The sequence below is a fragment of the Oncorhynchus mykiss genome, chromosome 6, assembly GCF_013265735.2.
Source record: "Oncorhynchus mykiss isolate Arlee chromosome 6, USDA_OmykA_1.1, whole genome shotgun sequence".
Classification (NCBI taxonomy): domain Eukaryota; kingdom Metazoa; phylum Chordata; class Actinopteri; order Salmoniformes; family Salmonidae; genus Oncorhynchus; species Oncorhynchus mykiss.
The window spans coordinates 942596-965729 of record NC_048570.1 but is presented as its reverse complement, the minus strand read 5'-3'; the positions used below and the strand labels follow the sequence as shown (position 1 = coordinate 965729).

The following is a 23134-nucleotide window of genomic DNA, read 5'->3' as shown; positions in this document are numbered from 1 at the left end:
CATTCTATGGGTGGCAGGTAGGCTAGCGGTTAAGAGTATTGGGCCAGTAACCAAAAGGTTGATGGTTTGCGTCCCTGAGCCGACTAGGTGAAAAATCTGTTGATGTACCCTTGAGCAAGGTACTTAACCCCAATTGCTCCTGTAAGTCACTCTGGATACGAGCTTCTACTAAAAAAAAAATGAGTGGCAATCTTCTGCGAAAGGGCAAAAACACATCTAACAAATCACTTAGCTGTTCCATGAGTGGTCTGATGCTGTCAGTAAATAACAAGTGTTTTCAAGTGCACTTTCAGTAACAATGGTTTTGGGAAACAGCTTGGAGGTTTAATCATGCTCCGCAAAGGTTCTAACAATGAACTTAGCCTTAAGCTTAGATTCCATCGCTATGGGAAACCAGGTCCTGGTCCATAACCTTGATCAACACTTGAAATAGCCCAGCTGTAAAGACATTGTAAAAACTAGGCTACTTTCACTTGGCAGGTTGTAAAGAGGTTGATCTAACAACACATTGGAAGAATCAAGGAGAAGGAGAGAGTGATTAAATACTATGTTTGATCTCTGAAGTCCACCGGAGAAATACTGTTCTGATCAGAACAGTGAGTTCAGTGGGATGATTAACCCTAACCCTAATTACTGTTGATTAACCCTAACCCTAATTACTGTTGATTAACCCTACCCTAATTACTGTTGATTAACCCTAACCCTAATTACTGTTGATTAACCCTACCCTAATTACTGTTGATTAACCCTACCCTAATTACTGTTGATTAACCCTAACCCTAATTACTGTTGATTAACCCTAACCCTAATTACTGTTGATTAACCCTAACCCTAATTACTGTTGATTAACCCTAACCCTAATCACTGTTGATTAACCCTAACCCTAATCACTGTTGATTAACCCTAACCTTATTTACTGTTGATTAACCCTAACTACTGTTGATTAACCCTAACCCTAATTACTGTTGATTAACCCTAACACTAATCACTGTTGATTAACCCTAACCCTAATTACTGTTGATTAACCCTAACCCAAATGACTGTTGATTAACCCTAACCGTAAAAACTGTTGATTAACCCTAACCCTAATCACTGTTGATTAACCCTAACCCTAATTACTGTTGATTAACCCTAACCCTAATTACTGTTGATTAACCCTAACCCTAATTACTGTTGATTAACCCTAACCCTAATTACTGTTGATTAACCCTAACCCTAATTACTGTTGATTAACCCTAACCCTAATTACTGTTGATTAACCCTAACCCTAATTACTGTTGATTAACCCTACCCTAATTACTGTTGATTAACCCTAACCCTAATTACTGTTGATTAACCCTAACCCTAATTACTGTTGATTAACCCTAACCCTAATCACTGTTGATTAACCCTAACTACTGTTGATTAACCCTAACCCTAATTACTGTTGATTAACCCTAACCCTAATCACTGTTGATTAACCCTAACCCTAATTACTGTTGATTAACCCTAACCCAAATTACTGTTGATTAACCCTAACCGTAAAAACTGTTGATTAACCCTAACCCTAATTACTGTTGATTAACCCTAACCCTAATTACTGTTGATTAACCCTAACCCTAATTACTGTTGATTAACCCTAACCCTAATCACTGTTGATTAACCCTAACCCTAATCACTGTTGATTAACCCTAACCCTATTTACTGTTGATTAACCCTAACCCTAATTACTGTTGATTAACCCAAACCCTAATCACTGTTGATTAACCCTAACCCTAACTACTGTTGATTAACCCTAACCCTAATCACTGTTGATTAACCCTAACCCTAATGACTGTTGATTAACCCTACCCTAATTACTGTTGATTAACCCTAACCCTAATTACTGTTGATTGACCCTAACCCTAATTACAGTTGATTGACCCTAACCCAATTACTGTTGATTAACCCTAACCCCAATTACTTTTGATGAACCCTAACCCCAATTACTGTTGATTAACCCTACCCTAATTATTGTTGATTAACCCTAACCCTAATTACTGTTGATTAACCCTAACCCTAATTACTGTTGATTAACCCTAACCCTAATTACTGTTGATTAACCCTAACCCTAATTACTGTTGATTAACCCTAACCCTAATCACTGTTGATTAACCCTAACCCTAATTACTGTTGATTAACCCTAACCCTAATTACTGTTGATTAACCCTAACCCTAATCACTGTTGATTAACCCTAACCCTAATTACTGTTGATTAACCCTCACCCTAATTACTGTTGATTAACCCTAATTACTGTTGATTAACCCTAACCGTAAATACTGTTGATTAACCCTAACCCTAATTACTGTTGATTAACCCTAACCCTAATTACTGTTGATTAACCCTAACCCTAATTACTGTTGATTAACCCTAACCCTAATCACTGTTGATTAACCCTAACCCTAATCACTGTTGATTAACCCTAACCTTATTTACTGTTGATTAACCCTAACCCTAATTACTGTTGATTAACCCAAACCCTAATCACTGTTGATTAACCCTAACCCTAACTACTGTTGATTAACCCTAACCCTAATCACTGTTGATTAACCCTAACCCTAATGACTGTTGATTAACCCTAACCCTAATTACTGTTGATTAACCCTAATCACTGTTGATTAACCCAAACCCTAATCACTGTTGATTAACCCTAACCCTAACTACTGTTGATTAACCCTAACCCTAATCACTGTTGATTAACCCTAACCCTAATTACTGTTGATTAACTCTAACCCTAATTACTGTTGATTACCCCTAACCCTAATTACTGTTGATTAACCCTAACCCTAATCACTGTTGATTAACCCTAACCCTAATTACTGTTGATTAACCCTAACCCTAATTACTGTTGATTAACCCTAACCCTAATTACTGTTGATTAACCCTCACCCTAATTACTGTATATTAACCCTAATTACTGTTGATTAACCCTAACTCTAATCACTGTTGATTAACCCTAACTCTAATTAGTGTTGATTAACCCTAACCCTAATTACGGTTGATTAACCCTAATTACTGTGATTAACCCTAACCCTAATCACTGTTGATTAACCCTAACCCTAATCACTGTTGATTAACCTTAACCCTAATTACTGTTGATTAACCCTAACTCTAATCACTGTTGATTAACCCTCACCCTAATTACTGTTGATTAACCCTAACCCTAATTACTGTTGATTAACCCTAACCCTAATTACTGTTGATTAACCCTAACCCTAATTACTGTTGATTAACCCTCACCCTAATTACTGTTGATTAACCCTCACCCTAATTACTGTTGATTAACCCTCACCCTAATTACGGTTGATGAGCTGCACCTGGTGCTGAGCTGAGTGGAAGAGGAACATTGCACATTATAAAACTGTCCTCAATAGAGCCCCACAGTGGACGTGTCATAATACCAATAAAACGGCCAAACAGGGTACCAATCATTTTTCCTCCATTCCTTAATCAATTAGGGGATTTTAGAAACACTTAAAATTGGCACGACCTGACCTTAGTTATCTTAGTTTTCTTTATTATTTTGGTTAGGTCAGGGTGTGACGAGGGTGGTATGTGTGTTTTTAGTCATGTCTAGGGTTTTTTGTATATCTATAGGGTTTTGGTTTGTCTAGGTAAATGTAGGTCTATGGTGGCCTGAATCGGTTCCCAATCAGAGGCAGCTGTTTATCGTTGTCTCTGATTGGGGATCCTATTTAGGTTGCCATATATATTCAGCTCTTTTTTTATTTAAATTCTTTTACTTTAGTTTATTTAGTAAATATTTTCTTAACTCTATTTTCTTCAAATCAAATTGTATTTGTCACATGCGCCAAATACAACCTTACCATGAACTGCTTAATTACAAGCCCTTAACCAACAATGCAGTTCAATAAATAGAGTTAATAAAATATTTACTAAATAAACTAAAGTAAAAAAAATCTAATCAATTAAAAAGCAACACAAGAAATGTACATAACAATAATGAGGCTATATACAGGGGCTACAGATACTGAGTCAATGTGCGGGGGCACTGGTTAGTCGAGGTAATTGTAAATTGACTTTGCATAGATGATAAACAGCGAGTAGCAGCTGTGTAAAAACAAACAAGGGAGGGGGGGGGTTAAATGTAAATTGTCCGGGTGGCCATTTGATTAATTGTTCAGCAGTCTTATGGCTTGGGTGTAGAAGCTGTTAAGGAGCCTTTTGGTCCTAGACTTGGCAGTCTGGTACCTCTTGCTGTGCCGTAGCAGAGATAACAGTCTATGACTTTGGTGACTGGAATCTTGGACAATTTGTTAGGCCTTCCTCTGACACAGCCTAGCATATAGGTCCTGGATATCAGGAAGCTTGGCCCCAATAATGTACTGGGCCATATGCACTGCCCTCTGTAGCGCCTTACGGTCAGATAGGTCTCAGGTCTCCTCCCTATAGGCTGTCTCATCATTGTCGGTGCCGGTGACTGTTGTTTGTGTCATCAGCAAACTTAATGATGGTGTTGGAGTCGTGCTCGGGCCATGCAGTCGTGGGTGAACAGGGAGTACAGGAGGGAACTAAGCACGCACCCCTGAGGGGTCCCAGTGTTGAGGATCAGCGTGTCAGATGTTGCCTACTCTTAACATCTGGGGGCGGCCCGTCAGGAAGTCCAGGATACAGTTGCAGAGGGAGGTGTTTAGTCCCTGGGTCTTTAGTTCAGTGATGAGCTGTGTGGGCACTATGGTGTTGAACGCTGAGCTGTAATCAATGAACAGCATTCTCACATAGGTGTTCCTTTTGTCCAGGTGAGAAAGGGCAGTGTGGAGTGTGATTGAGATTGTGTCATCTGTGGATCTGTTGGGACAGTAAGCTAACTGGAGAGGGTCTAGGGTTTCTGGCATGATGGTGTTGATGACCAGCCTTTCAAAGAACTCAATGGCTGCTACGGGGCGGTAATCAGTTAGGCAGGTTAGCTTCGCTTTCTTGGGTACAGGGACTATTGTGGTCTGCTTGAAACATGTTGGTATTACAGACTCGGTCAGGGAGAGGTTGAAAATGTCAGTGAAGACACTTGCCAGTTGGTCCTTGCCAGTTGGTATCATATAGTGAATATGACTTATATGGTTGGAAGAGGAGACAGTGTTTCCAGTGATGAGCTTGAACTGGGTCTTGGGAGAGGGAGGTTTTTCAGGGAGTTGCCAAAGACCACAGCCAGAATTATAGATGTTGTAGATTCACCAATATTTTGCTCAACTCGGGTGCCTAACGACACACCCTCAGCTCCTGTAATTATGCCTAGTGACACCCTCTTAGATAGTTCAGAGGTGGCCAATCCTGACTTGGGAATTCTTATCACACAACTCGCTCATCAGATAGGACAGTCTATATCAGCTCAGATTAGGAAGGAAGGTGAGAGGAAGGAGGATAGAGGGGCACATGCTCAGAGCACCAGTGCAGGCCAGACATTTACTGCCTCACCCTGCCTTAATTTATCTGGATTAAAGTTGGTCATGCAGTCTGATGTGAGAGAGCCCCCATGCTTCAGACAGGATGGGTCTGACAAGTACTCCGTACACCTGTTTTGGGGCTTGTCTCCACCCCCCTCCAGGTGTTGCCCATGATCCCCATTATCCCCAGTGTACTTATACCTGTGTTCTGTTTGTCTGTTGCCAGTTCCTTTTGTTTTGTCAAGCCTACCAGCGGTTTACCCATACGCCTGTCTGTCTCTAGTTCCTGTTTTCTTGCATTCCTGTTTTTTTGACTATTTTGCTTGCCCTGACCCTGAGCCAGCCCGTCGTTCTGTACCTTGTTTTACCACCCTGGATTACTGACCTCTGCCTGACCCTGAGCCTACCTGCCGTTCTCTACCTTTCAGACTCTGCTATGGATTACTGACCTCTGCCTGACCCTGAGCCTGCCGTTCTCTACCTTTCAGACTCTGCTCTGGATTACTGACCTCTACCTGACCCTGAGCCTGCCTGCCGTTCTCTACCTTTCAGACTCTGCTATGGATTACTGACCTCTGCCTGACCCTGAGCCTGCCTGCCGTTCTCTACCTTTCAGACTCTGCTATGGATTACTGACCTCTGCCTGACCCTGAGCCTGCCTGCCGTTCTCTACCTTTCAGACTCTGCTATGGATTACTGACCTCTGCCTGACCCTGAGCCTGCCGTTCTCTACCTTTCAGACTCTGCTCTGGATTACTGACCTCTACCTGACCCTGAGCCTGCCTGCCGTTCTCTACCTTTCAGACTCTGCTATGGATTACTGACCTCTGCCTGACCCTGAGCCTGCCTGCCGTTCTCTACCTTTCAGACTCTGCTATGGATTACTGACCTCTGCCTGACCCTGAGCCTGCCGTTCTCTACCTTTCAGACTCTGCTCTGGATTACTGACCTCTACCTGACCCTGAGCCTGCCTGCCGTTCTCTACCTTTCAGACTCTGCTATGGATTACTGACCTCTGCCTGACCCTGAGCCTGCCTGCCGTTCTCTACCTTTCAGACTCTGCTATGGACTACTGACCTCTGCCTGACCCTGAGCCTGCCGTTCTCTACCTTTCAGACTCTGCTATGGACTACTGACCTCAGCCTGACCCTGAGCCTGCCTGCCGTTCTCTACCTTTCAGACTCTGCTATGGATTACTGACCTCAGCCTGACCCTGAGCCTGCCTGCCGTTCTCTACCTTTCAGACTCTGCTATGGCTACTGACCTCAGCCTAACCTTGACCTGTCATTTGCCTGCCACTCTGTTTTTGTAATAAACTTTTGTTACTTCGAAACTGTCTGCATCTGGGTCTTCTCCTGAGCCATGACACATGCAAACAAAGTCTACTTGTTCATGTGCTATCGCAGAACACTCAGACAACAGACCGCAACACCCACCTAACCAACGGTACTCTTCCAAGAAACACTGCAAGGTGTGTAATGGTACAACCACTCTACGCTTGCACACTGTAAAAGGGAGGGTCTGAGTTTGTCATGCTTTGAGTCAGGTCACTGGAAAACAAACTGTCTGTTGGTTAAGCCTCAAACTCTACTCAGCAAACTGGATGCCATCTATCACAGTGCCATCCGTTTTGTCACCAAAGCCCCATATACCAGCCACCACTACGACCTGCATGTTCTCGTCGGCTGGCCCTCGCTACATATTTGGCGCCAGACCCACTGGCTCCAAGTCATATTTAAGTCTTTGCTAGGTAAAGCTCTGCCTTATCTCAGCTCCCTGGTCACGATAACAACACCCACCTGTAGCACGCGCTCCAGCAGGTATATCTCACTGGTCATCCCCAAAGCCAACACCTACTTTGGCTGCCTTTCCTTCCAGTTCTCTGCTGCCAATGACTGGAACGAGTTGCTGAAGTTGACTTACAGTATATCTCCCTCACTAACTTTAAACATCAGCTATCTGTGCAGCTAACCGATCGCTGCAGCTGTACACAGCCCATATATGTAAATCGCCCATCCAATCTCCATAACTCATCCCCATAGTTTGTATTACATGTTTTGCTATTTTGCACACCAGTATTTCTACTTGCACCTACTCATCTGCTCATTTATCAATCCAGTGTTAATCTGTTAAATTGTAATTATTTTGCTACTATGGCCTATGTATTGCCTTAACCCCTCACTCCATTTGCACACACTGTATATAGACTTTTTTCTATTGTGTTATTGACTGTACGTTTGTTTATTCCATGTAACTCTGTGTTGTTGTTTGTGTTGCGCTGCTTTGCTTTATCTTGGCCAGGTCACAGTTGTAAATGAGAACTTGTTCTCAACTGGCCTACCTGGTTAAATAAAATAATATATAAAACATGACTAGTCTGACATGTTGACAGAGTGAAGAAATGCCCAGAAAATAGGGACAGTCAAACTCAACCAGGCTGTCACACTCCTTGCTAAACTCCTTGCTAAACAACAGCATCTAGTATGGGGAGGCTTCCCAACAATGTGCCATTGTCTCCAGGGAGCACTATTGTGGATCGAACCCACTTCATCCAAGACCATGCCACAAAACATCATGGTGGGCCGAGTCATCACAGCCATGTGGGGTAACAGGTGGGTGCCCATGAAAGTCACTACCTATTGCACAAACCTATCACTCTGAAGAGAAAGTGCAAGCTGGCTGATGTGTCTACCTTTCTGGAGGACTTCACCGTTTTCCAAGGCTCCTGCAAGATGGAATAGGGAACTCTAGGGACACAGCCCATCACAACCTGCTCCATGGATTTGAAGCAGAGACTGCTAGATGTAGCGTTGGGAGAGGTTGACATTAACCCTGTAAAGTTGGTCAAGCAACAAGAGCGGGATTAGTTTAGTTACTTATTAACTACAATGATGTGTTCTCCAAGAGCTCTCCGGGTTGTGGCAAAGGTAAAGGCTTTGAGCATCGAATTCGGCTCACAGATGACAGACCATTTTGCCTACCATATCAGAGGGTTCCTTCCGCCTGCCGACTACCAGAAACTACAAAAAGTATTGACGGAAATGGAAGAAAAGGAAATAATCAGGGAATCCATCAGCGAATACGCGTCCACTCTAGTAATGGTGTTAAAGAAAGACGATGGGCTCCGTCTATGTAAAGATTTCAGATGGCTAAATGCAAGACACTCAAAGATGCACACCCACTTCCACACTAATCTGATTGTTTTGCAGCCCTTAGGGGGCAACACCTACATCAGTACGATGGACTTGACATCAGGCTTTTACAACAGGTGGATGGATAAAGGTGGTGGATAAAAAGTATACAGCCTTCACTACCCCACTGGGTCTGCATGAATACAATTGAATGCCGCAGGGCCTATGCAATAGTGCATTTTCATTTTTGAGGATGATGCTCAGCATTCTTTGGGATCTTAACTTCAGTAGCCTGCTGTGTTACGTAGACGACCTCCTAGTGTTGGATAGATTAAAGCTGGTGTTCCAGAGACTAAGACAACCTGAATCTGAGCCCAAAGAAATGCATATTCCTGCGGAAGTCGTGAGATTTTTGGGTCATGTCATTAATGATGATGGGATGGCTGTGGATCCAACAAAGGTGGATGTGAAATCAAAGATGAAGGATCTAATGGAGAAAGATCTGTGCATGCCCTAAGTACGAAGGATGCCCTAAGTACGAAGGGTCAAATCCTTCCCAGGAATTATATTCTACAATCAACATTTAATTTCAAACTGTTCTGCTATTGCCAAGCCACTCTTCCTGCGCACACACTCACGTTTTTGGCCTTGAAATGTACTGTGTGTGAACATTTTAGCCACTGGCTCAAGGGACATTCATTTTCAGTTTGATCTGATAATAATCTCCTCATGTACATAATGACTAAACCAAAACCCGACGCCTGCGAGCAACGCTGGGTAGCTACATTGACTCCCTGTGAACAATGCTGGGTAGCTACATTGGCTCCCTGTGAGCAATGCTGGGTAGCTACATTGACTCCCTAATCATTCGATCTAAAGCATATCGAAGGGACAAAGAACATTGTGGCTGACGCTCTCAGTAGGGACCCATTTGCCAAGTTAGTTAGTCACAGGTTGATCAGTGAGAACTATGGCAGTTTGCTTGCTGAAGCCGATGCTATAGGAGAAGATGGGAATCGAGATGTGTTTCGCTTGAAGGTCCAGAGTCACATCGTGAAAAAACTAGTTGGGAAAATCTCTGGAAATCAGTCCGACAGCTGTCCTTTAACCTGTGTCTCTGCAGTAGTGAAAGCGATCTGTGAAGTCTATAAATAGTGAGATGTAGCGACTGAAGCTCGAGCAGTTCAGTTAGTGCAGTCTGCGCAACAACTCATATCTCCAGGCCAAGACTTCCTTCCTGCGATGTCTTTCGAGGAGCTTCAGCGGAGCCAAGAACTTGATCCTACAATTTCAAGGGCTATCCTGTTTGTCAAACGCAAAATACGGCCTTCAAGACGAGAGAGGGATGGATTTAATTCACAAAGCCTTGCACACATCAAGCAGTGGGAAAAGCTCAGGGTCCAAGATGGAGTGCTTTACAGGGTGACAAATGACCCTTTGAGCAAACAAAAGACACATCAGTATGTGCTGCCCAAAAGTATGAAGGATAAAGCATTGAGTGGTGTGCATGACCTTGCTGGCCACCAAGGTCAAGCTAGAACTCTTAATTTGGCAAGGCAACATTTATTCTGGCCCAAGATGGAGCATTATGTGAAGGAGTATGACAAGTGCTGTCGGAGATGCATCCTGGCTACGTCTCCTGAGCCGTCTGCTCGAGCTCGCCTTGAAAGCATCAAAACACTTATAGAGTTAGTATGTCTCTACCTTTGGAGTTCTGAGGACAACAAGCAGCGCTCAGTGGATGTACAGTGGTTCTTATTTTAAAAGTTAAGAATTTATGGTGCTATTCTATCATTGCACCACACTACCTTCGAGGGGGAGTTAGAACACTGATCTATCGTTAGTCTAAACTGTGGCAATTAATGGAGGTGTTTTCAGTCTGAGAGTCTCTCCTCTGGCACAATTGTCCTGCATCAGGCAACAACAACAACTGTCAGTGGTCCTAGAGTTGAGATAACTTTTTTTTATTTAAACAGGCAAGTCAGTTAATTTCATATGGCTGCAGGGGCAGTATTGAGTAGCTTGGATGAAAAGGTGCCCATTGTAAACAGCCAGCTCCTCAGTCTCAGTTGCTAATATATGCATATTATTATTAGTATTGGATAGAAAACACTAAAGTTTCCAAAACTGTCAAAATATTGTCTGTGAGCATAACAGAACTGATATTGCAGGTGAAACCCTGAGGAAAATTTAAACAGGAAGTGGCTTCTATTTTGAAAGCTCCATGTCCCATAGCTTCCCTTTCTGGATTTAAAGGGATATGAAACAGATTCCTTTTCCTATCGCTTCCTCAAGGTGTCAACAGTCTTCAGACATAGTTTCAGGCTTTTATTTTGAAAAAATTAGCCAGAACGATAACATCGCGTCAAGTGGTCACATGAGTTTTGCTTGCGCAACAGAATTCGGACAGCCATTTCCTTTCCCTCTCCTACTGTGAAAGACATTTGCGGTTGATATATTATCGATTATATATTTTTAAAACAACCTGAGGATTGATTATAAAAAAACGACATAATGTAAACTATTTGGAATTTTCATCTGCGTTGTCTTGACCGCTCTTTCCTGTCGATTTCTGAACATAACGCGACAAACAAACTGAGGAATTTTGGATAAAACAATCATCTTTATGGAACAAACGGAACATTTGTTGTGTAACTGGGAGTCTCTTGAGTGAAAACATCCGAAGATCATCAAAGGTAAACTATTAATTTGATTGCTTTTCTGATTTTCGTGACCGAGCTAACTGATCCTAAATGTACTTAATGTTTTATCGTGTGATCGATAAACTTACACAAACGCTTGGATTGCTTTCGCTGTAAAGCATAATATCAAAATCAAACACGACAGGTGGATTAACAAAAGGCTAAACTGTGTTTTCCTATATTGCACTTGTGATTTCATGAATTTATAGTAATATTTATTGTATGTAGCGCTATGCTATTCAGCGGTTGTTGATGACACTTATCTCGATAGAGGGATTGCAGCCATAACAGGTTTTAAGAACAAATTCTTATTTACAATGAGTGCCTAGGAACAGTGGGTTAACTGCCTTGTTCAGGGGCAGAACGACATGTTTACCATGTCAGCTCAGGGATTTTATCTAGCAACCTTTCGGTTACTGGCCTAACGCTCTAACCACTAGGCTACCTGCAACCTTGGGTAAATACAAGTGGGGGAATTTCATTTGACATGTGGACTGACGATTTTCCCAAAAATAGGCAAGGTGGGCTTTTGGTTTCTCCCCTCTAAAAACAGAAATAAATCATTCTAAATAACAAACTGGCTTTATTTACAAATTAGTAAGAATGTCTCACCCCAAGTTCATGAATGGCCTTTTTCCCTTTATTCAGATTTCAATCACTCATTTTCGGTTATTTGAAACAAAATCATCTCCAAAATATCGCTACTTTTTAAACAAAGCAATTATTATTAACCCTGCATTATAATTATATAAAAGCCCCTTAGATATTCTCACAGATCAGATTTGCCCTAATGAAAAATGCCTCTTAGATATTCATTTAGAATCCTCCATTTCTCTAAATGTAATTATTGGCGGAGAGTCACGTCACTGGTGGAGAGTCATTGGCGAAGTTGGGCGAGGAATGAGATGGAGTCACAATCCATGCAAACATGCAGATGATTATTTCATCTACATTTCAGTTGCACCAAGTTTGGGTTTAAATCAGGAGACCTTCATGCTTCCCTTAATAAAATAATGATAAAAATACTCTTTCAAAATGCAGATGTTTATTTCCACCATCAGCAGGACAATAGGGAATACATATCACTGAATGACAGAGCTAGGGACTAGTCTTGATAAATCAGTCAGATTTTTATTTGGAAATGTTAGGATAATTTTGCTCTTCACTTGCAGTCACGTTTTTTAACTGTCTGACTGATTAGAATGGTGTTGATTGCCTTTGACGATCGCTTATCATCTTCAACCGTCAGTGAGTCCATCTTACCGAGTCTACCAAATGCATTGTTTTAAGTACTCTAAAACCAGATTTGACCCAACAAAAAAATGCATAAACCCCTACAAATATATTAATTTATTACTAACCCTGCATTACTATTGTAATGCAGATGTTTATTTAATTATGGATCCATAATTAATTACTATGGGAATAAATATCCCTGAATGATATGTGGTCAACTATTTCAGCACCGTTTTTCGCCGCTCTAAAACAAGCATAGGGACTGGTATTGATAAATCAATGAGATTTTTATTTTCACTGAATCTCTGTTTGGGTATTGGTTAGCCTACAATTAGGGTGTGGAAATGTTAGGATTATTTTGCTCTTAGTACAGTAGCTACTCCCGACTGGTTACGTTGTACAGCACCACATTTTCCAGAAAAATGGGGGTTTAGAAACACCATAACATTAATCAAATTAATTAAGCTACATTTCTTAACCTCTCTAGGGTATGTGGGACGGTTGCATCCCATCTGGCCAACATCCAGTGAGACTGCAGAGCGCCAAATTCAAATACAGAAATACTCCGAAAACAAAACATATTTTACATAGGTTTAAAGATGAACTTCTTGTGAATCCAACCACGGTGTCAAATGTAAAAAATGCTTTACGGCGAAAGCATACCTTACGATTATTTGAGAACATAGCCAGGTTGACAAATTATTACAACCAGTAACCAGCCAAGCAGAAGCGTTACAAAACTCCGAAAAATAGATACAATTAATCCCTTAATCCCTCGCGCATTTTCTTCTGTAATCCACAGGCTCAAACGCAGTCAAAACAGCCAGACAAAAAAATCCAAATTGTATCTGTAAAGTTCATAGAAACATGTCAAATGAGGTTTATATTCAATCCGCAGGTTGTTTTTAGCCTAAATGATCTATAATATTTAAACCGGATAATAACGTTGTCATTATAAAAGGTAAACAAGAAATGCACTCTCTCAGGATTGCGCATGAAAAAGCTCTGTAACACATCAGGGTCCACTCATTCAGACTGGTCTTAATCCCTCATTTATTAGAATACAAGCCTGAAACAATTTCTAAAGACTGTTGACATCTAGTGGAAGGCATAGGAACTGCAAATTGAGTCCTAAATCAATGGATACTGTAATGGCATTGAATAAAAAACTACAAAACAAAAACAAACAAAAAACTTCCTGAATTGATTTTTCTCTGGGTTATGCCTGCCAAATCAGTTCTGTTATACTCACAGACAGTATTTTAACAGTTTTGGAAACTTTAGAGTGTTTTCTGTCCAAATCTACCAGTTATATGCATATCCTATCTTCTGGGCCCGAGTAGCAGGCGGTTTAATTTGGGCATGCTTTTCATCCAAAATTCCGAATGCTGGCCCCTACCCTAGAGAGGTTAAAATCAATCCAGTTTTGTTCTAACAAAAAAAATATTTTGAATTCTGTAGTACAGCCATTATTAAAAAAGTTAAATGCTTCTCAAAGATGCCCTCTGGTGGTCAAACTAGCACTAACTAGCATTAATGGCAACAATGGCTGACACTTAAATAACATGCCATAGAATTCTGCGACAGTCCACAAGGTGTGCTGTAGTACGACGCAACTTTTAAAGGAAGAACCACTCTATTGGTTCTGACAGATCACTTCACCAAATTAGCTCACACCTTTCCATGCACGAATCAAACAGCAAAGTAAGTTGCCAGAAAGGTATTGGACAACGTATTTTGGTTTTATGGATTGGCTGAGCGGATCCACACGGATCAAGGGGCCAATTTTGAAAGCAAGCTAATCGCAGAACTTCAAGCTCTCTTGTGTCGCCAAGTCACACACAATTGCGTACCATCCCATGGGGAATGGAGGAACAGAAATGTTCAATTGAACTCTGGGAAATATGCTTTGCTCACTGCCTCTAAAAGCTAAAGAGAAATGGCCGCAGCAGATACAAAGCCTAACGTTTGCCTACAATGCTACTGTACATGAGACCACTGGCTATGCACCATTTCAGCTCATATTTGGTCCCGTTACGAGCCTTCCTGTTGATGTAATGTTCAAGCAAGTTTTGAGGAATCCTGTGGTTGTTAACTATAGTAGCTACGTCAAAACACTGATGTCCCTTCTCCATGAAGCAGGGAGCATCGCTCAACAGCATAGGGTTAAGGAACAACAGAAACATACCTAATGTTATGACAGAAAAGTCAGAGACAGTCACCTGAACAAAGGAGACAGGGTGATTCTCACTAACAAAGGAGACAGGGTGATTCTCACTAACAAAGGAGAAAGGGTGATTCTCACTAACAAAGGAGAAAGGGTGATTCTCACTAACAAAGGAGAAAGGGTGATTCTCACTAACAAAGGAGAAAGGGTGATTCTCACTAACAAAGGAGAAAGGGTGATTCTCACTAACAAAGGAGACAGGGTGATTCTCACTAACAAAGGAGAAAGGGTGATTCTCACTAACAAAGGAGGCAGGGTGATTCTCATTAACAAAGGAGGCAGGGTGATTCTCACTAACAAAGGAGACAGGGTGATTCTCATTAACAAAGGAGACAGGGTGATTCTCACTAACAAAGGAGACAGGGTGATTCTCACTAACAAAGGAGACAGGGTGATTCTCACTAACACAGGAGACAGGGTGATTCTTGCTTACAAAGGAGAAAGGAGAAAAATAAAACTTGCAGACTAGTGTGAAGCTAAGGTGTACGCTGTCATTGACAGAAACCTACATACACACATATATAAACTGATGGATGATGAAGGAAACACCAAGGTGGTACATCAGAACCTTCTTCTAGACATCAGCTTTCTGCCGGTAGAAACGCCTATGGATGATTCACGTGATCTCAATCAGAGGGAGCTGTAGATCCAGAGTATGAGGGTCAGAATGGTCCTTTAAGACTCTGATGAAGAGGAATGCTCTGGAGATATGACCAACTGATTTAGGCTAGTGACCAAGAGTTACAAAGACTGGGTTCAGGTGATTCGCAAGATATGGTCAGAACACACACTGGTAGGGTAGAGAAATCAGTAAATTGTCTTGAGACAATTGCTCAGAGACCATTCACTATTAAGGGTTTAGACTCCAAACTAGGAAAAAAGTCCCAGTCTCTTTTAACTCTGTTTTAAAAAGGGGTTTCTGTATTTCTTCTGTTGTTTTGAGGAATATTAAATGATATGTAGAGGCATATAAGTGATGTGTTTGGGATCATTGTCATGCTGAAAGACCCAGCCACGTTTCATCTTCAATGCCCTTGCTGATTTGTTACTTTGGTCCCAGCTCTCTGCAGGTCATTCACTAGGTCCCCCCATGTGGTTCTGTGATTTTTGCTCACCAATCTTGTGATCATTTTGACCCCACGGGATGAGATCTTGCGTGGAGACCCAGATTGAGGGAGATTATCAGTGGTCTTGTATGTCTTCCATTTCCTAATAATTGCTCCCACAGTTGATTTCTTCAAACCGAGCTGCTTACCTATTGCAGATTCAGTTTTCCCAGCCTGGTGCAGGTCTACAATTTTGTTTCTGGTGTCCTTTGACAGCTCTTTGGTCTTGGCCATAGTGGAGTTTGGAATGTGACTGTTTGAGGTTGTGGACAGGTGTCTTTTATACTGATAACAAGTTCAAACAGGTGCCATTAATACAGGTAACGAGTGGAGGACAGAGGAGCCTCTTAAAGAAGAAGTTACAGGTCTGTGAGAGCCAGAAATCTTGCTTGTTTGTAGGTGAACAAATACTTTTTTTCCACCATAATTTGCAAATAAATTCATTAAAAATCCTACAATGTGATTTTCTGGATTTTTTTCTCTAATTTTGTCTGTCATAGTTGAAGTGTACCTATGATGAAAATTACAGGTCTCTCTCATCTTTTTAAGTGGGATACCTTGCACAATTGGTGGCTGACTAAATACTTTTTTGCCCCACTGTATAGGGCAGGTAATCAAGGAAGTGATGGAGTCCAGGTGAGTGATGACGTGCAGGTGCGTGTAACAATGGTGACAGGTGTGCACCATAACGATTAGCCTGGTGACCGAGAAGCCGGAGAGGGAGCACACGTGACATTATACAGCTCGTTGAGTGCGGTCTTAGTGCCAGCATCAGTTTGTGGTGATAAATAAACGCCATGAATAATATAGATGAGAACTCTCTTGGTAGATAGTGTGGTCTACAGCTTATCATGAGGTATTCTACCTCAGATGAGCAATACCTCAAGACTTCTTTAATATTAGACATCACGCAACAGCAGTTATTGACAAATACACACCCCCGTCACTCGTCTTACCAGACAAAGCTACTTTGTCCTGCCGAAATACGGCGAAGCCAGCCAGCTCTATGTTATCCGTGTCGTTGTTCAGCCAAGTCTCGATGAAACATAAAATATGACCGTTTTTAATGTCCCGTTAGTAGAATAGTCTCGACCGTAGATTATCGAGTTTGTTTTCCAGTGATTGCACGTTGGCCAATAATACAGAGTGTAGTGGTGGTTTACCTACTCATTGGCAAATTCTTACAAGGCACCCTGCCCTCCTCCCCCGTTTTCTTTGTCTTTCCTTCATGCTGATGACGGGGATTTGGGCCTTGTCTCGACAAAGTAGTATGTCCTTCGCTTCGTACTCTTTGTGAAAAAATCTTCGTCCAGTTCGAGGTAAGTAATCACTGTTCTGATGTCCAGATGCTCTTTTCGGTCATAAGAGACGTTAGCAGCAACATTATGTACACAATTATTTAAAAACAATGAGAAAAAACAAACAAAAGAGCACAGTTGGTTAGGGGCCCGTAAAACGGCAGCCCTCCCATCCGGCGACATTATGTAAATTATGCATTGTTGGTTAAGGGCTTGTAAGTAATCATTTCACGGTAAGGTTGAATTTGGCGAATGTGAAAAATAAAAATGTATTTGACTTGATTCCTGTCATCAGGACAAATATCATTATCATTACCAATACCCAGTATACAGCCATAAAATGATTATTAATCCAATCAACAGCGACAGTGTTTATCTACCATCTTGACACCAGTGTGTATCTACCATGTTGACACCAGTGTTTATTTACCATCTTGACACCAGTGTTTATCTACCATCTTGACACCAGTTTTTATCTACCATGTTGACACCAGTGTTTATCTACTATGTTGACACCAGTGTTTATCTACCATGTCGACACCAGTGTTTATCTACCATGTTGACTCCAGTGTTTATCTACCATGTTGACACCAGTGTTTATCTACCATGTTGACACCAGTGTTTATCTACCATGTTGACACCAGTGTTTATCTACCATGTTGACACCAGTGTTTATCTACCATGTTGACTCCAGTGTTTATCTACCATGTTGACTCCAGTGTTTATCTACCATGTTGACACCAGTGTTTATCTGGCATGTTGACACATGTTGACACATAAACACTGGTGTCAACATGGTAGATAAACACTGGTGTCAAGATGGTATATACACACTGGTTTCAACATGGTAGATAAACACTGCTGTCAACATGGTAGATAAACACTGCTGTCAACATGGTAGACCAGTGTTTATCTACCATCTTGACAGCAGTGTTTATCTACCATGTTGACACCAGTGTTCATCTGGCATGTTGGAACCAGCCTGTATCTGGCAGAGGCCCAACACCACCCAAAACTTAGGAATTCATTACTCATCTTTTTAGGTGTCCAATTACTGAATTGTATTAACTTTAAAAAAGAAACTCAATATACTATGCTTTACTTTGAATCGTTAAATGTTATATTGAATACATCTAATGAAGGTTATGGGCTATAAGACATCCTACCTGACTATTATTTAGGTTAGGGTTAGAGTTAGACATCCTACCTGGCTGTCTCCTTCCACTCCATCTCCTGCCCATCCACAGAGAGCAGCTCATCCAGCTCAGTGAAGAGTTGAGGTGGTGACGGTCCATCATCATCCTCTCCCAGCATAATGCGGATCCTCTCGCCTGCTGGAGAGACTGGAGAGAAAGGGAAGATACTACGGCTTAAAGGCTGCTGCCCATCCAGGTTGGTTTTTCCCTCATCTCCTAACCCATTCATCTTGGCCCCTGGGGCCAGCTGGCCAACTCTGACCACTTGAGGTGGAGGTGGAGGAATCCTAACAAGAACCTCATCCCTCTCCTCATTCCAGTCCTCATCCCTCTCTCCATCCCTCTCCTTCTCCTTCTCTCCATCCCTTTCCTTCTCCTTCTCTCCATCCTTCTCCTTCTCTTCGTGGTTGTTGTTGTTGTTCTCAGACATCTCTGTAACGTTTCACACCCAACTGTCCAAGGGTAAGGGTTAGCTAACCCAACTGTCCAACAGGTTAGGGTTATCAAACTAGGTCCCAGAAGGAGTGCAGGTGGGAACCATCCACAGATAAATCGACAGCTACACCTCTGTGGGAAAGTTACTGTCGTCTGTCCTCTGTCCCTACTGGAGCTCTCTAAGACCCAGGTAGAGGGAGGGCGAGGGGGTCCCCCAGTCCCCCACAGCCAGCCCCCCTCCCCTCTGTCCCCTCCACAGCTCAAATAGAAACCCTCTCCATTGGTCACCCAGTCAGCCCCCTTACCCCTCCCCTCTGCCCCCTCTCCCACCTAATGGAGTCCATTTTATTGGTCCCACAGCTTGGCATAGTGCCATGAGTCCCTCATTAAGAATTAGGAAATGTTTCACAAACTGCCCATTCTAAACAAGAAAGCTTTGCTTTCTTTCTCCCTTGTTTTCTAATTTGAATATTTAGTCAAGCATCAGTGCCCACATAAAAAAAGACTCTGCAGGATATCAAAAAGACTGAAATATAAATACTACTTTTCAACACTAGCCCTCTTCAGATGTGTTTAACATGGATCACATGACTATAGACACTTACAACAAGTGGTGTCGGTGACAAGTATTGGTAGTCAGAAGTTGAACTGAACAGCCTGTTGATAAAGAGAATAGTGCCTTTCCCATTAGTTCTATGTAGGACACACACACACACGTGCACACAAAATGCACACGCACATGTGATATGGTTGGTTGGTGATAGCTGGTTACCAGTGATCCCTATAGTACTAACATTGCAGTCTCTGGTGGAACACATTGTACATGTTCCATCATTATTAAAATGGTGAATAATGTCTTTCTCTAGGAACACTCTGTGTTGGGAAAGCCGTGCTCCGAGAGAAAGACTGTGTGTTGGGAAAGCGGTGCTCCTAAAGAAAGACTGTGTGTTGGGAAAGCCATGCTCCTAGAGAAAGAATGTTGGGAAAGCCGTGCTCCTAGAGAAAGACTGTTGGGAAAGCCATGCTCCTAGAGAAAGACTGTGTGTTGGGAAAGCCATGCTCCTAGAGAAAGAATGTTGGGAAAGCCGTGCTCCTAGAGAAAGACTGTTGGGAAAGCCATGCTCCTAGAGAAAGACTGTGTGTTGGGAAAGCCATGCTCCTAGAGAAAGAATGTTGGGAAAGCCGTGCTCCGAGAGAAAGACTGTGTTGGGAAAGACATGCTCCCAGAGAAAGACTGTGTGTTGGGAAAGCCGTGCTCCTAGAGAAAGACTGTGTGTTGGAAAAGCCGTGCTCCCAGAGAAAGACTGTTGGGAAAGCCGTGCTCCCAGAGAAAGACTGTTAGGAAAGCCGTGCTCCCAGAGAAAGACTTTTGGGAAAACCATGCTCCTAGAGATAGACTGTTCGGAAAGCCATGCTCCTAGAGAAAGACTGTGGTGAGAAAGCTGTGATCCTAGAGAAAGACTGTGTTGGGAAAGCCATGTTCTAGAGAAAGACTGTGTTGGGAAAGCCATGCTACTAGAGAAAGACTGTTGGGAAAGCCGTGCTCCTAGAGAAGGACTGTTGGGAAAGCCATGCTCCTAGACAAAGACTGTTGGGAAAGCCATGCTCCCAGAGAAAGACTGTGTTGGGAAAGCCATGCTCCTAGAGAAAGACTGTTGGGAAAGCCATGCTCATAGAGAAAGACTGTTAGGAAAGCCATGCTCCAAGAGAATGACTGTTGGGAAAGCCGTGCTCCGAGAGAAAGACTGTTGGGAATGCCGTGCTCCTAGAGAAAGACTGTGTGTTGGGAAAGCCATGCTCCAAGAGAATGACTTTTGGGAAAGCCGTGCTCCGAGAGAAAGACTGTTGGGAAAGCCATGCTCCAAGAGAATGACTGTTGGGAATGCCGTGCTCCGAGAGAAAGACTGTTAGGAATGCCGTGCTCCTAGAGAAAGACTGTGTGTTGGGAAAGCCATGCTCCCAGAGAAAGACTTTTGGGAAAGCCGTGCTCCTAGAGAAAGACTGTGTACATCCCAAAACATACAGACAGACCAGGAGAGCAACACAACAACGAACCAATACAAAGATATCATTGTGCCAAGACACCCTGCTCTTTTCACTTGCATTTCAGCCACTAGTGAATATCAATGAAACATCCACTGAAGCAGATTCCTTCACGCTACCGGACCATTGCCTGCCAAGTCCACAGCTCTGATATCACTGGAAGTCATGCAGAGGAATGCCAGTCAGACCAAGAGATTATGCAACACTTCAGGACAGCAAGATAGTACAACAGGGATGACATGTTCTAATGTAACCCTGCCTGTATCCACACAGTTTAACAGGCATGAAATGTTCTGCTGTAACCCTGCCTGTATCCACATAGTTTAACAGGGATGACATGTTCTGCTGTAACCCTGCCTGTATCCACACAGTTTAACAGGGATGACATGTAAGCATTTTTCTATGGCTGGCCTTGCTTTCCACCTGACTACCCCGGTCAACTGCCCTGCACCCCCCACAGCAACTTGCCCAAGCCTCCCCCATTTCTCCTTCACCCGAATCCAGATAGCTGATGTTCTGAAAGAGCTGCCAATAAAAATCAAATCAAATCAAATTTTATTTGTCACATACACATGGTTAGCAGATGTTAATGCGAGTGTAGCGAAATGCTTGTGCTTCTAGTTCCGACAATGCAGTAATAACCAACAAGTAATCTAGCTAACAATTCCAAAACTACTACCTTATAGACACAAGTGTAAGGGGATAAAGAATATGTACATAAAGATATATGAATGAGTGATGGTACAGAGCGGCATAGGCAAGATACAGTAGATGGTATCGAGTACAGTATATACATATGAGATGAGTATGTAAACAAAGTGGCATAGTTACAGTGGCTAGTGATACATGTATTACATAAAGATGCAATAGATGATATAGAGTACAGTATATACGTATACATATGAGATTAATAATGTAGGGTATATAAACATTATATTAGGTAGCATTGTTTAAAGTGGCTAGTGATATATTTTACATCATTTCCCATCAATTCCCATTATTAAAGTGGCTGGAGTTGAGTCAGTGTGTTGGCAGCAGCCACTCAATGTTAGTGGTTGCTGTTTAACAGTCTGATGGCCTTGAGATAGAAGCTGTTTTTCAGTCTCTCGGTCCCAGCTTTGATGCACCTGTACTGACCTCGCCTTCTGGATGATAGCGAGTGAACAGGCAGTGGCTCGGGTGGTTGTTGTCCTTGATGATCTCTATGGCCTTCCTGTGACATCGGGTGGTGTAGGTGTCCTGGAGGGCAGGTAGTTTGCCCCCGGTGATGCTTTGTGCAGACCTCACTACCCTCTGGAGAGCCTTACGGTTGTGGGCGGAGCAGTTGCCGCACCAGGTGGTGATACAGCCCGACAGGATGCTCACGATTGTGCATCTGTAGAAGTTTGTGAGTGCTTTTGGTGACAAGCCGAATTTCTTCAGCCTCCTTAGGTTGAAGAGGAGCTGCTGCACCTTCTTCACGATGCTGTCTGTGTGGGTGGACCAATTCAGTTTGTCTGTGATGTGTACGCCGAGGAACTTAAAACTTACTACCCTCTCCACTACTGTTCCATCGATGTGGATAGGGGGGTGTTCCCTCTGCTGTTTCCTGAAGTCCACAATCATCTCCTTAGTTTTGTTGACGTTGAGTGTGAGGTTATTATCTGCCGAAGTTGTTGCAACCCCTATTACTAGCCTGTTCAACCGCTCTTTCGTATCGTCTGAGATCCCAAAGATTGAAAAGCTGCTGCGATAATCCCCCTCTTCAAAGGGGGAGACACTCTAGACCCAAACTGTTACAGACCTATATCTATCCGACCCTGCCTTTCTAAGGTCTTCGAAAGCCAAGTTAACAAACAGATTACCAACCATTTCGAATCCCACCGTACCTTCTCCGCTATGCAATCTGGTATCCGAGCTGATCATGGGTGCACCTCAGCCACGCTCAAGGTCCTAAACGATATCATAACTGCCATCGATAAGAGACATTACTGTGCAGCGGTATTCAGCGACCTGGACAAGGCTTTCGACTGTCAATCACCACATTTTTAGCGGCAGACTCAACAGCCTTGGTTTCTCAAATGACTTCCTCACCTGGTTCACCATCTATTTCTCTGATAGAGTTCAGTGTGTGAAATTAGAGGGCCTGTTGTCCGGGCCTCTGGCACTCTCTCTGAGGGTGCCACAGGGTTCAATTCTCGGACCGACTCTCTTCTCTGTATACATCAATGATGTCGCTCTTGCTGCGGGTGATTCTCTGATCCACCTCTACGCAGACGACACCATTCTGAATACATCTGGCCCTTCTTTGGACACTGTGTTAACTAACCTCCAGACGAGCTTCAATGCCATACAACTCT

The 23134-nt window shown here is 42.7% G+C and overlaps 1 protein-coding gene across 5 annotated transcripts in view; it reads right to left on the bottom strand.

The window, feature by feature from the left end:
- The window catches only part of slc4a4a (solute carrier family 4 member 4a), a 342926-nt gene that overhangs the window by 152860 nt on the left and 166932 nt on the right, over nt 1-23134 (bottom strand). For all 5 annotated transcript variants that reach the window (XM_036979187.1, XM_036979183.1, XM_036979185.1 and 2 more), the window contains one exon: nt 18329-18464. In XM_036979187.1, coding sequence (XP_036835082.1) covers nt 18329-18464 — 136 coding nt within the window. The remainder of the gene's footprint in view (nt 1-18328; nt 18465-23134) is intronic.